The following is a 15,013-nucleotide window of genomic DNA, read 5'->3' as shown; positions in this document are numbered from 1 at the left end:
GTAAATAGAAATAGAAAATTATCTCATTAGAAACTTTTCTTAAAAATTTTAGCTCTCTCCCCGGTATCTCACCACTGTGTCGGTGCAGGTAGGGGATTGAGCTTGAGCTAGCTCGAATAAAAGCTCTTTTGCTTTTGCATCAGGGGGAAAAAAAAACATTTTTTTAAAGGCAGCTTAGAGAAAGGAAAATTCTGGGTCCTAAAATATACAGAAATTAATCAATACTTCACTTGTTTGGCACTGTTAGGAAAATCACTTAAGCAAGATGCCATTTTTCCTATTTGGAGCTTACCATTTTAAGCACTAAGATACTTAATTTTTTTAATTTTTATTTTTTTAGCAAACTAAATTATTAAATTTGCTCAAACAATAGCTGCCTTTTTCTGAAAATATTTATTAAAATATGTAGGAAAGGCCTTTATTATAACTAAAAGTGCCCAAATATAATAGGTCCTATGCTATAATAGTAATATTTACAGTATATTTTCAGAAAAAAATGACAACAGACTAAATGCAGAAAACATCACATTTTTAACACTTGATATTTCCATTGATTCTTCATGTTCTGCAATTGTAAGATAATTTCACATGTTTAGTTTTCTTCCTATTCCAGGAGATTTGTGTTGAGATTTTTTTTCACTATTAAAAACAAGTGATTGTCTGTGGGACCTTTTCAGCTTTGTATGCCGGTTTTGGAACCAGATCTGGATTCTCTTGTTCTAGGTTCAGTTTTTGAGCTTAGTCTTCTCCAATATCAATGCCAGGATAGCAGTTTACTCTGAAGACATATTCCAACACTTCAATCTGGTTTTGAGTTAACAGCCTCTATACCAACTCAGCTTTTTTTTCAAAGAGTCTTTTTGAGGCTGAAAAGTAATTTTCATATTTCAAAAATCTTTCTTCTGGCACTGGGTGATCCACAGTACACGGGAAATGAGCTCTCATTAGGAAGGCGCAAATGTGTAGACACAGGTGAACATCTTTTGTTGAGGAGCCACAGGTGTCTGCCCAAGCCTGTGGGGTTTCATTGATGGAACACAGTCTTTCTTCTGGTCCAATCCTAAAATGTTTCCAATTAAAAAGGAGTAGTGTGAGGGTTTGCTTTCCCCAAGCCAAGCACCTTCTTTGAGGCTGGGAGACATCCTCGCATGGGCTGCACAGGACAGCTCTGGCTTTTGCTTGCCTCTTGGCTGACTCTGCCCCATGTGTACAGGGCTGAAGTCTTCATGTAGTTCACTTTATGGTTCCCCAAGGTATTTTTTTAAACTGTTCTTTAATTATAAAAATAATGCATGCTGAGTGTAAAAATTCAAATATTATAGAATTATGTATTCATTTTTGTTTTTAATGAAAATGGGACTGTGTTATACATTTGTGGTTTTTTTTTTTCATACTAGCAAAATACATTTATTATTTTATAATGATAAAAGAAGGAGAGTAAAGATTTCTTTTTGGTGTATACCAGAGTTAAGGGCAGGAGGAGGATAAGGGGATTAATAGGATTTTTATGTACTTTGATGACAATAGAAAGTTAACAATACCAACTGGTTGCCATAAAACTTATCATAGCTCCCCCGAAACACATATATAAAGGATCATAGTTTTAAAATCTGTTAAAGTAAAAAATACACACTCAGAAATAACGCTCATTTCCTCTTTAATATAAAATTGTAAACATTTATTTACACAAAGCAAACGTGTCTAACAAAATCCAAGCACCCTTTTCTGGTGAGTCATGCCTCCTGGAAGAGGGATTTGCACTGAAGCGGAGTCTCCTGCTCTGACTACCCAAAAACCAGATTCATAAATAAAGCCACGGGCAGCTCCCGAGGGGTTGGGGGTGGGGTGTTATACATTTGTAACTTGTGTTTTCTCGCGTGGTAATAATGTACTCATGGATCTTATCTTCCTTTAATTACAGAATTCATACAGTCTCGTTATAAAAAAATTCCAATAGTACAGAAAATGAACTGAAGGTGAAAATTCTGCTTCAACTTATTCCCTTGCTGCTCCCTCTTAAGAAGTAGCCATTTCTTGATTGCTGTGTGACTGTGTTGTAGACAGTTGGAACACAACTCGCCAGTACCTTTTCTATGTGATATACTTGCATGTCTAATTTTGTTTTTATAACGTGAGTGGTAGCCTAGTATGTATTATGTATTGTTCTTCCGTTGGAGTTTTTCCATTAAACAGTGTTTTGGTGGTCTTTCTGTGTTGGAGTAAAAGGTCTCCCCAGTTTAGTATAAATAGTGCCAAAACTTTCCATGTAGAAAATGTATATTGAACTGTTTCTCTACTCCAAAAAGTTTCCCAGAAATTCAAATATATTCCAAAAAAGAGTGTAAAAGTAATAGTTTTACACTCCCATCAACAGTACATGAAAATGCCCCTTTTCCTACCTTCTGCCTTATATTAAATGTTGTAAATCTTTACTGAATTTTGCTAATAGGACAGTAAATAGTGTCTCAGAATTACATTTTTTTTTTTTTTTTTTTTTAAATTTTTTTTTTTTTCAACGTTTATTTATTTTGGGGACAGAGAGAGACAGAGCATGAACGGGGGAGGGGCAGAGAGAGAGGGAGACACAGAATCAGAAACAGGCTCCAGCCTCTGAGCCATCAGCCCAGAGCCTGACGCGGGGCTCGAACTCACGGACCGCGAGATCGTGACCTGGCTGAAGTCGGACGCTCAACCGACTGCGCCACCCAGGCGCCCCCAGAATTACATTTTTAATTTCCCTGATAAACACTAGTATGAATAATAGTTGAATAATGTACATTAGACATTGCATTTTTTTCTATTAGTTTCAAATCATGGACTTTATCCATTTTATTTATATTTTTGTTTTAGTGATACACTAATCTTTTGGTATCTTAGATATTTTCCCTATACTGGCATTTTTTAAATCTTTGTGGTCTTTTTTACTATGCCAAAGTTTTACATTTTTACGTAGTCAAATTTGTTGTTTATAGTTCGGGGTTTTTCACTCTTGGTTAAGAAAATCTTCACAAGTATTATAACAATTCTTCTACATTTCCTTTTTATGCTTTTATGTAATTATTTCATATTTATATATTTTAACTCCTGTAATGTCAACATTTTTATTTTTTTTTTATTTTTTATTTTTTATTCTTTTCAATATATGAAATTTATTGTCAAATTGGTTTCCATACAACACCCAGTGCTCATCCCAAAAGGTGCCCTCCTCAATACCCGTCACCCACCCTCCCCTCCCTCCCACCCCCCATCAACCCTCAGTTTGTTCTCAGTTTTTAAGAGTCTCTTATGCTTTGGCTCTCTCCCACTCTAACCTTTTTTTTTTTTTTTTTTTTTTTTTTCTTTTTCCTTCCCCTCCTCCATGGGTTTCTGTTAAGTTTCTCAGGATCCACATATGAGTGAAAACATATGGTATCTGTCTTTCTCTGCCTGACTTATTTCACTTAGCATAACACTCTCCAGTTCCATCCACGTTGCTACAAAAGGCCATATTTCATTCTTTCTCATTGCCATGTAGTACTCCATTGTGTATATAAACCACAATTTCTTTATCCATTCATCAGTTGATGGACATTTAGGCTCTTTCCATAATTTGGCTATTGTTGAGAGTGCTGCTATAAACATTGGGGTACAGGTGGCCCTATGCATCAGCGCTCCTGTATCCCTTAGGTAAATTCCTAGCAGTGCTATTGCTGGGTCATAGGGTAGGTCTATTTTTAATTTTCTGAGGAACCTCCACACTGCTTTCCAGAGCGGTTGCACTTTAATTTACCTGAAATTTGTTTTCTAAGTATGGTATGAGATTGATATTTTGATGAGAAATTATCTAAAATGTATTAAATTCTTTAGTACTCTATTTTTAAAAAGAATGTATAAGAATATAATTTATAGTAACCAAGTTATGAGACAAATTCTAAAGTTACATAGAGTTTTTAATGTTTATAGTAAGTGGCCCTAAAATGTAGTGCTTGTTGAACTCTGTCTCCTCCTTACTGTTTTTGTTATCATACCACAAAATTCAGCAAACTCCCATTTTATTGCTGACTAAATAGGTTGCTTCATCTTGCCCTGTAATAGCTTTCTGCTTCAAGTAAGTTTTATTTTTTTTTTTTCAAATATGTTTAAATCGGGCAATCAGGAATTACAGGGTAGTTGGGATTGTCACTGAACTGAGACTTAGAAGGAGTGTAAAATGCACATATATCCTCTGTCCCAGCAGTGTTGATAGAATTAGGAAATAGGTACAAACACAACTGTTGCAAGGCATTTGTTTGCAGTAGCAGTGGTGAAGTCAAAATTCTAAACAAATAAATGCACACCAATTGGAAATGGCTTAAATAAGTTATGGTGCCCAGGAGGCAGTGTGTATAGCTTCAATCAGACTGGCTGATTTATAGCTTGGCTCTGAAACTTAATAGCTTTTGACATTGGACAAGTTACCTGATCTCTCTGTGACTCCATTTGCTCCTCTAAAATGAGAATAATAGGATTGTTGGAAACACTAAATGAGTTATGACTGTGGAGTGCCTAACAGAATAAGAATAGGAACAACGAAGTGATCAAATATGAAGTGTAGAATATACAAAGTATAGGAAATTGAGCGGGAAGAGAATCGATTGGGTGGCTGATTCCATTAAATGTTGTGCGACTTAGGGGAATATATTTCGTTTTAGAAACTTCATGAAGAAAATTGTCAATTCTAACTTTAATTCTGAATTGTAATTACAGTCCATCATACTAGGAATGAATTTTCAATATTCTGACATTCCTAGTAAAGGGTTTATTTTGCTAGATCTTTGAAATACACAGTGAGAAGATTTTGCCTAGAAGATAATGTTTTCCTATCCCTTATACATATATGCTCTAGCAGGATTATTCTTTGCCAAGCTGAGTTGGAGTAATGTTTTCAGCCCCCCCCCCCGCCTTTTTTTTTTTAATGTTTTTTAATGTTTATTTATTTTTGAGAGAGAGAGAGTGCAAGCAGGGGAGGGCAGAGAGAAAGGGGGACACAGAATCTGAAGTAGGCTCTAGGCTCTGAGCTGTCAGCACAGAGCCCGATGTGGGGCTTGAGCTCACGAACCGTGAGATCATGACCTGAGCCGAAGTCGGACGCTCAATCGACTGAGCCACCCAGGCACCCCTGTTTTCACCCCTTTTAATAAGTATGGGTGCCCAAGTAGTAACCCTTTCACAAAATGCCGTTGTAGTTTTAAAGTTCTAGCTTTTAAGGATATCACTCACTATTCCAGTGTTCTTTAAAGCTAAAAAGGAGAGTTGACAGCTTTCTTTGTTGCTTATTTAACAACATTTAGATTCCGCAAGTTGCTTTAGTCACTAACATTGAAGAATACCTACTGGGGACATCAAATCAGATACCCTGTGGCTAGCAAGATTTTTTTTTTTTCCTTTGTGTTCTTTTCCTAGACTAGGTCATGACAACTACAAAAATCTCTAGCATGGTCACCAATTTTTCATAGGTAATTTTTTCTATCATTGTATTGGGGTGAGGTGGTAGGGAGGGATTGTTAGAGTGGAAAGGAAATTCCTAAACATATTCCTAAATTAGGTAAGGGAAACAGCCATTCTCTTTCCATCATCCATTAACAGTGTGATACTTATTTACACATTTTTTAATTATGAAGACAAAATATAATGAACAGAGTTAGGACTTCAAGGGGAGGTGCTTTTACTTAATGCCATTCTGAACTTTTTGTTTTTTAAGTCTTAATTTTATCTCCTTAATTTTTATAATTTAGATGATAGAGGATATATTATCAGTTGATTTAATTCAAGTTTTTATTTATGTAGCCGCTACTTTGTGTCTGGCCTACTGAACACTGAGGAATTGGAAGATACAATATCCCTGCCTTCAGGGGCTTAATTATAAAATGTATCTTTGTTAGCAAAATTTTATCTACCCCTTTGCTTTAATACTTTATTTATAAATCTGTTGGAACCAGTTTAGCTGCTCAATAAGAAAACATTAACATAAAATTGTTCTCTTAATTTATGTGCATTTATTCAATTACATTGAGTTCTTAGAACAAGGTATGGATTTCAAAGGGTGATAAATGTGGATATGTTTGTCCCTGGACACTTGAGCACAATTTCATTCTTTTGATTGGACAAAAACATTTATTTTACAGTTAGGTTACAGTTTCTAAGATTCTTTACTCTTAAATTCATTTGAAATACTTAACTTTAGTTTATGATTCATATTAGGAAAAAATCTGTTGTGTTCTTTTTCCCATTTCCTTTTCCTTTTCATTCTTTGTTTCTGTCTTCTATTGTTGCCTTTCCTTTATCTTCTGAATTCCTTTCTTTCCTTTCCTATAGGCACTGATGTTCTTTACATTGGCCCTCTGAAAGGTGAGCCTTGCCACAATTAAAAACAAAAACTTGGTCTGTCTGCTTCAGCTATATCCTTAACTTGTCTTCCTTCTAATTCTCTTGAACTGATTTTTTCCCCCAGATTTTCTGCCAACTTAATTATATTCTTTTGACCTTGTTATTACATGTTCTAATGTTATACAAGTAGAGTTAAAGTTAATTTTACATGTTTTCAAGACAGGTAAAATAATGCACTAAGCTTTCCTTCCAGAATGAAGCTTTTGTTTCACAATTTGCTTTATATCATCATAGTATGTATTACTGAAAACTAAGATTCTATGCTTCATACTTACCACCTGTTTTTCATGTTATTTATTAGGAAGTATATATTCAAGCCCAGGACTTTATAGTAAAACAATGACCCCCACTTACGACGCTCATGATGGAAGCCCCTTGTCACCAACTTCTGCTTGGTTCGGTGACAGTGCTTTGTCAGAAGGCAACCCTGGTATACTTGCTGTCAGTCAGCCAATCACATCACCAGAAATCTTGGCAAAAATGTTCAAGCCCCAGGCTCTTCTTGACAAAGCAAAAATCAACCAAGGGTAAGTTTTAAAATGCAGATATGTTGAAGAATTTCTTTCTCCAGTGAGAGGTAGAGATACTTTATTAATCTTGTCTTGCTTTGTTCTAATGCCCTCGTTAATCTGTCCAGGTGGCTTGATTCCTCAAGATCTCTCATGGAACAGGATGTGAAGGAAAATGAGGCCTTGCTTCTCCGATTCAAGTATTACAGCTTTTTTGATTTGAATCCAAAGGTACCGAGGGTTTTAGAGGGATCTCTTCTTTTTTTTCTTTTTGTTTTGTTCATTTGGATGTTTGGTTTTTGCAGTTGGTGGGGTTAGGAATCATTTATATATAGCAAGTCTGATAATATTAAAAGCCTAAGCTTTAGACAAAGGCATCTATATTTGAAATAATTCTATTGTGTTAGTAAGTCGGAAGCATAATTAAACCTTTTTCTTTTTTGTTAAAATAATTGAGCTTTTGGTTGATTTGTATTTTTAAAAGCGCTAGCTTGGTACTACAGAATTGGTAAAGTTAGTTTTAGGGTTTTTGTTTTGTTTTGTTTTTTTAACACTTCTCTTCAGCTGTGCTTTTTGTAAAAGAAGATTTTTCTGAAATAGTACCTTTTAAATGACTTTCAGATTTCTAATTATAAATCAAAAGATGTTGCTTAAAAATTCTTTAAGCTTACATTTCTTCCTATTTAATAGCCAAACTTTGTAATATGTTTTTGGTATCAAATGATTGTATCACTTTGCTTTTCCTAGAAGAGTTAAATTTGCTATGAAATCTCAAGTATTTTTCCCTAGAATACATATGGCACAGAGATTTGGATCTTTTGCTTCCTTATTTATCATCCTTGGGAGGAAGGGAACCTCTCTTGACTACCTCTCATCCTTTTCATGTCTAGATTAGTGTCTAGATTTTCATGTATATAGTTTTCATTTTTTATTATGTGCTTAAGTAATTCTTTATTGTAACTGTAAAATGTATATATTGGAACTATAAAAATAATTTTAGTCCCTTTTAGGTCATATCATGTCTCATTTTAGTAAAACCAAAGTTGTTTTAGGAACATAGTTACATTTGCTGGGGAAGGGGATGCTATGTATTGTTAAGACATTACTATTAATTTTTCTTAATGTAACTAAATGGATAATTCAGCAATATATAAATAAATCTTCTCGACAAGTACAAATATGTACTCTCTTATTTCAGATTCTTAAAATAATTTCTCTTTACAAGGACCTGACACTTTGTCTAAGCATGCTTTTCCCTAGTGAATAAGATGTTCCCTAAAATAATTTACTCTCTGATTATAACATTTTAGTGTGGCAGGTTGCAGTACCAACACTGAAAAGCAGTCACTTTTACCCTTTAAATGTCTTTCAAATCAGATTCATTTTCTTAAGAACTCTGGAATATCTGATGATTGTTTCCCTGTAAAATAACACAGAATCTATTTCTAATATTGGATAATAATGTTTTGGACATCTCAGTGTTATTTTTAATGGAAAATTAGATGTGGGTATATATAGACATACTTAACCCTGTAAGTATCGTTCTCATTATTGAGTATTTGATACTAAATAAAAATCCCAGGGAAAAAATGTATGTTAAAACTTTTTTTTCCAAGCGTTGAATGTGAATATTCAGTTTTCAAGTTATTTTATGTTAAAGGTGATGTATTACAAAAGGATTATGTCTCTTTTGCTGCAGTATGATGCAATCAGAATCAATCAGCTTTATGAGCAGGCCAAATGGGCTATTCTCCTAGAAGAAATTGAATGCACAGAAGAAGAAATGATGATGTTTGCAGCCCTGCAGGTAGTGGAGAGTATTGGTAAATGGGACTTTTCAGTGGAAAGGATAGGGGATTATTTTTAAATAGTAAAGTTGCATTGTAATTCCAGTAGCATTTTGATAGTGTTTGCTTTTTGCTGTATTGAAAATGAATATACACTTAGAAGGCAAAGTAAATACATGAATTTAACTTTTTGTCTTTTCAGAGTTTAGTGGTATATACTTCAGCTATTTTTTTTGTATCCTATAGAAGAAAACTATTCTCCCACCCCAGATATATATTAGTTTAAAACTACCCCATTTTGCTTTAGAAATAAGATCTACATTGAAAATCCCATTTCTAAAATGAAGCTTATTACTTGCATAATTTCCTAAGTAGCTGGGGCTGATAATATTTTTTAAGTGGCTATAGCAAAAATAATACATTTTAAAGGTGATAAATTTTAATGGACTACTGAAACAAAACATAAATTAGTTTTCAGAATGATAATCCTTAAGGTGTAGTTAGGGGCACCTGGGTGGCTCAGTCGGTTAAGTGTCTGACTCTTGATTTCAGCTCAGGTCATGATCTCACAGTTCATGAAATCGAGCTCCACTTCAGACTCTGCGCTGACGGTGCGAGCCTCCTTGGGATTCTGTCTCTCCTTCTCTCTCTGCATTTCCCTTGCTCACAGGCACACGGCGCTCCCTCTCTCAAAATACCTACATTTAAAAAAAATTTTTTTTAAGTAGGTAATGTTTTCCTTAGATTAAACCAGTGTTTTCTCAACTGTAGTTCTTGCATACCAACTTTTTAAGAATACAGTAGTGCTTATATTTTCAAAAATTTCCCCCTTTAGTAAAATAACATTAGGGAGGCATCCACAGATCTGCCTTCTTAGAGACACTGGGATCCAGCTGACCACAGATTAGTCATTCTTACAGTTCACATAGTTGAATGAGGCTTTGGTGAATGTTCTCAGATTATGGTAGAATTCTGGTTTTGCCAGAAGTCCTGACAGAATTAGTGTTCTTTAAGTACAGGAAGCAAAGTTGACATTTACTTATTAAAAGCTTTCACTGTAAAAAGGATTTTATTTTCTTCCCTTTAGAACACAAATAAAAATGCTCCCAGTCTTCTAAATGCTTTTATGCATCCAGGAAGGTTTTCTGGTTAAGACTTAAAAAATTGTCCTATTTACAATGGAAGAAAAGCTTATTTCTCCTTCGTTTATATGATAAAAGAAGGGAGTCGAAACAAAGCTTAAACAAGGAAAATCTTTGATGGCAGATAAATTAGTTTAGGTAGAGACTTGTTTAATCAGCTAGTTAAGAATCTTCTATTGTGTTTTTGGATAATTCAGACTATCTGAAGAATTTCGTGAATTATATTCTGGAGTAATTTTATTCAAAGTATCTCACTTGGTTTATAGTTTTCTACCTACATCTTTCTCACTTAGAATATAGGCTTATAATTTTCTAGTGACGGCTTTGCCAATGACAGAAGAGTAGTACATATAAAATGTATATGGGGGAAAATCACAGACTTTTATTATATAGTATTTACCTTTTTATTATAAAAATAATGCACTTTTTAAAAACAACAGATACAGACGTACCTATGAGCGCATAGTAGGTGCTGAAAAAAATTTGCTGAGTGAGAATATAGTTGACCCTTGAACAACACAGGCTTGAACTGCTTGGGTCCACTTATGTGCAGATTTTCTTTGATAAATACATTACAGTAAATGTATTTTCCTTACATTTTTTTCTCTAACTTTATTGTAAGAATAAGTATATACATATATAACATACAAAATATATGTTAATTGTTTCTTACTGATAAAGTTCTGGTTAAGAGCAGACTATTATTAGTAAGGTTTTGAGAGAGTCAGTGCCCCTAGCCTCCATGTTGTCCAAGGGTCAGATAGACACACACAGTTGTATTTTCACAGAAATAGGATCATTTCATAGCTTTCCCTCACCCAGTGTACAGTAGACAGTCCATTTTAGTGCAGTAGAAAACACTTCAAGATGTGAATTTTAATTTGTGGACACAATGTCCCAAAGCATCGCTCTCCTGAACCATTTTAGAATCTAGATTTATTATTATTTTTTTATGTTTATTTTTGAGAGAGGGAGGGGGAGAGAAAGAGGGAGACACAGAATCTGAAGCAGGCTCCAAGCTGTCAGCACAGAGCCCTGCCTGGGGCTCGAACCTACAAACCGTGAGATTATGACATGAGTCAATGTCGGACACTTAACTGACTAAGCCACCGAGGTGCCCCTAGAATCTAGATTCTATAAGAGAATTTTGGACTACAAATCCTGAGTTCTTAGAAGCCCTCCCAGAAACTGAACCAAAGGCTCTAAGAATCCATCCAGTACAGAAGGGGGAAACTTTGAAAAAATGGGAAAGAAATGCCTATTCTTTTTATTTTAGACAGTCTGCACTCTGAACTTGGGGCTTCTGGTTCCCTGTGTAACGTAAATCTACAATAGTAAAAGGAAACAAAGTAAGGAGGAGTGGATCAAAAACAGAAAGGTTAATAACACTGTTTTTAAAGTATTTGGGTCCAAGTCTGTATTGTAACATTTAAAAGATAACCGATGCACCTCTGAAAGCAAAGCTGGGGTTTTATGACCATTCCCATTCATAGCCAGGGTTTCTCCAGTATAACTTAAAAGGACTTTCTGCATCAGAATCACCTAAGTCACTTAATAAAAATGCAGATTCTGGGCTGGACTCCAGATTTGCTAAATTAAAATCTCTGTGGGGTGAACCTAAGAATATGTATTTTTAACCAACTCTCTTGACGGTTCTTAATGTTACCGACATTTGAGGCAACTTCCTGAGGGCCTCAACCTACCACATTCTCCATGATTTGTGAACATGAAAGTTTCTATCACTGGAGGGATCTCATTTCAGCACAGCTGAAGGTATAGCCAGAGACTATTCATTATCAATTCACTAATCTTAAAATACAGAGGAACACTGACAGTTGGCCTCAGATTAGTTCATTCAGTGTTCCCATGAATAGATCCTATTCAGTGAATGAATACTTTAGAAATTTGGAGTGCTTCTTAATGCTTTGAAAGGAAACTGATTAGGGGCACCTAGGTGGCTCAGTCGGTTAAGTGTCAACTCTTGATTTCAGCTCAGGTCTTGATCTCATGATTCATGGTTCAAGCCCTAGTTCGTGGGTTCGAGCCCCACATCGGGTTCTGTGTTGACATCGTGCAGCCTGCTGGAGATTCTGTCTTCCTCTCTCTGCCCCTCCCCTGCTCGTGCTCACACACGCACGTTCTCTCTCAAAATAAATAAACTTAAAAAAAAAAAAAAGAAAGAGGTAACTGATTAAATGATTCAAAAGTTCTACTTACCTTTGTGTGAAACCTCTGTAAGGTTTAGCATCAGAATCTAATAGATTATTAATATTTGTTCTAAGTGACTGACCTAAATATATTTAAAATCATTACTAGTTTTTCTTTATGCAAAGATTTTTCTAGCTGCATACGGAGTATTTACCACTACTCTGGTATATATACACAAATATGCATGTGTGTGTGTTCACATATAAATGTAATCCATCTTATCATTGTTACATAACTGAGATATAAACATCATCTTCCTCTGATCATGTTTTCAGCACTGAATTGAGGCTGGGGGGCCGGGGGAAGAAGGGCTTTAGCTTTCAACTAATTTTCTTCTGCAGGGTAATAATAGTAACACAAGGTAATCAATGTTAATATATTTTTACAAAAGACCTGATGCATATTCTGTTAATTCATTCAGTATTCATTGGTTCTAGGACCTGTTCTAGACACAAGGAATACTGCAGTGGGGAGAAAAGAGTAAAAAATCTCTGCTCATGTGGAGCTTAGTGGACAACCTGTTAACTCTAAGTCCTGGGGCTTCCCAAACTAAATCATTTTTATATATCCTGGATAAATATTTATTGGGATGTTTAGGACACTGATTGTAGGTGCACTGCCATTTATTTTCCTATTCTAGTTCTTGGACACTATATCTTTTCAAGTTAGGTGATGAAAAGCTTTCAATATAGATGCGAATAGTGATCTCATTTTAAAGTTTTACTAGTTAGAACAGACATTTAAATAAAATATCATTTCTGTTTTCAGTATCACATCAATAAGCTGTCAATCATGACATCAGAGAATCATTTGAACAACAGTGACAAAGAAGTAGACGAAGTTGATGCTGCTCTTTCAGACCTGGAGATCACTTTGGAAGGAGGGAAAACATCAACAATTTTGGTATGGTGAATCTTTTTCCCTACCAGTTTAGTTTGAATTCTTACCTTTTTGTGGATTTAATGCTTTAGAGAACACAGGTGTTGACTTATCAGAAACTTTCAGGGAAAATTTTTAAATTAATATTCTAGTCTCTAGGATACAGTAAAGATAGATCTTGAGATATCTGCACATTCTCTCACAAGCAGTGGAAGAACATTTCTGCAGAGTAAAAGGTAGAGTGAAGTCATGGTAACATCCATTCAGTGAGCTTCACATTTAAAATGTTACAAAAAGAGAAAAGCAGATCTTGGGAAAAATTTTAAATGCTAAGTTTAGTTTTAAAGCTTAGGAATTAGTTGTTACAGAAGAAACACTGACCTAAGGGCTGTTAGGATTTTATAAAATTTTCATGTGCAGATGTAAACAATTTTAGCTGAATTAGAATAATATGTTCTTATAGGTTATATGAACTGCCATTTTGATCACATTTTTTATTAACTTTGTATGCCACTTAAAAATGACTTTGTGGAGGGGCGCCTGGGTGGCACAGTCGGTTAAGCGTCCGACTTCAGCCAGGTCACGATCTCGCGGTCTGGGAGTTCGAGCCCCACGTCAGGCTCTGTGCTGATGGCTCAGAGCCTGGAGCCTGTTTCCGATTCTGTGTCTCTCTCTCTCTCTCTGCCCCTCCCCCGTTCATGCTCTGTCTCTCTCTGTCCCAAAAATAAATAAACGTTGAAAAAAAAAAATTTTTTAAAAAATGACTTTGTGGAGTGCCTGGGTGGCTCAGTTGGTTAGACTTTTGGTTTCAGCTCTGTCATGATCTCATGGTTCATAGGATTGAGCCTCACGTTGGGGTCTGCGCTGACAGCGTGGAGCCTGCTTGGGATTCTCTCTCTCCCTCTCTCTCTCTCTCTCTCTCTCTCTCACAAAACAAACTTTAAAAAAAATGGCTTTGTACATATGACCATACATTATGATTGTACTTTTAAAACCTTAATAATCTGTATGTTATGTAATTCGTTTATTGAATAAACTGATACTTGATGGCAGATACTAAATATTAGAGTTTCAAATTTCAAGAAAAATCAGAAAAAAAATGATTTAATTCTTTCCCTAGGGTGACATCACTTCTATTCCTGAACTTGCTGACTATATTAAAGTTTTTAAGTAAGTACAAAAGGGGAGGAATTCCAAATATTAATGAATGACAAGTATCAATTTTGTAGTCACATTCATGTTGGAATTTACTTTAACATATGCATTATGAATTATGAGAGAAAATAACCATCTTTACCAAATTAAAATTGCAGTACTCATGAGTTGTTTTATCTGATAAACATTTTTCTTAAAGGGGAAAAGCAAAGATTATGTAACCTAGATTGCATCATGTAGACTGAAACATACAGTGGCATTTTAGTATAAAACATCCCCTCCGGGTGAAAGCAGGACATAATGAACTATTATTGCCAGCAGTTATTTCCTTGTTCAGAGCCCCTGATTCTATTGAATTTTATTCATTTGTTCAAGGCATGTTTTATAATAAGGTTTTTGTGTATCTTATCTAGACTTTTATCAATCTGGATACAGTTCACAGAATCTAGGCATTAAAGCAGAAAAGGGAGAAAGGAGAGGAGGTGATATGGAATAGAAGGTGTGAAGCCATTATGGAATAAGCCATTTACTGTAGCTAAACATATAACAGCTTACCGTATGGAAAGTTTCTAAGATAAGGGCATGATTTCAGATGCCGCTCCCTACCCCCTTTCTTCTTGCATTTCACACCTTTACTTACCCACTCTCTGTCATGATTACTGTCATCTTCGTGTTGGCCTTGGGTGGCAAGTTGAAGCACCATTCAGTTACACCCTGAGAGAGACCAGTACCCTCGTTCAGAGAGGCTCCAAAGGCAGCCTTGCACACACTCAGGAATCTGCTGGTGATTACAGGACCTAGGAGCTTTCCGATTGGTGACATTTACTTCACCTTTTGTTTCTTGTCCTTTCCATGTGACCTGCTAGTGTTAGAGATGGCTACCACTGACAGAAATACTAGACTGTTGGCCCTCCTTTCTCCTCTACCC

General features: G+C 35.4%; 1 protein-coding gene and 1 pseudogene across 1 annotated transcript in view; one reads left to right on the top strand and one right to left on the bottom strand.

Annotated features, from left to right (window-relative positions):
* The window catches only part of FERMT2 (FERM domain containing kindlin 2), an 84,921-nt gene that overhangs the window by 55,900 nt on the left and 14,008 nt on the right, over positions 1-15,013 (top strand). Inside the window, 6 exon segments of the mRNA XM_043556176.1 lie at positions 6,334-6,366; positions 6,707-6,932; positions 7,043-7,145; positions 8,614-8,721; positions 12,820-12,954; positions 14,051-14,100. Coding sequence (XP_043412111.1) covers positions 6,334-6,366; positions 6,707-6,932; positions 7,043-7,145; positions 8,614-8,721; positions 12,820-12,954; positions 14,051-14,100 — 655 coding nt within the window.
* On the bottom strand, positions 605-1,142 carry LOC122469104 (annotated as a pseudogene).

Source organism: Prionailurus bengalensis, chromosome B3 (assembly GCF_016509475.1).
Source record: "Prionailurus bengalensis isolate Pbe53 chromosome B3, Fcat_Pben_1.1_paternal_pri, whole genome shotgun sequence".
Lineage (NCBI taxonomy): Eukaryota > Metazoa > Chordata > Mammalia > Carnivora > Felidae > Prionailurus > Prionailurus bengalensis.
The sequence above is the reverse complement of the archived record's forward strand: the minus strand, read 5'-3'. Positions and strand labels throughout refer to the sequence as shown.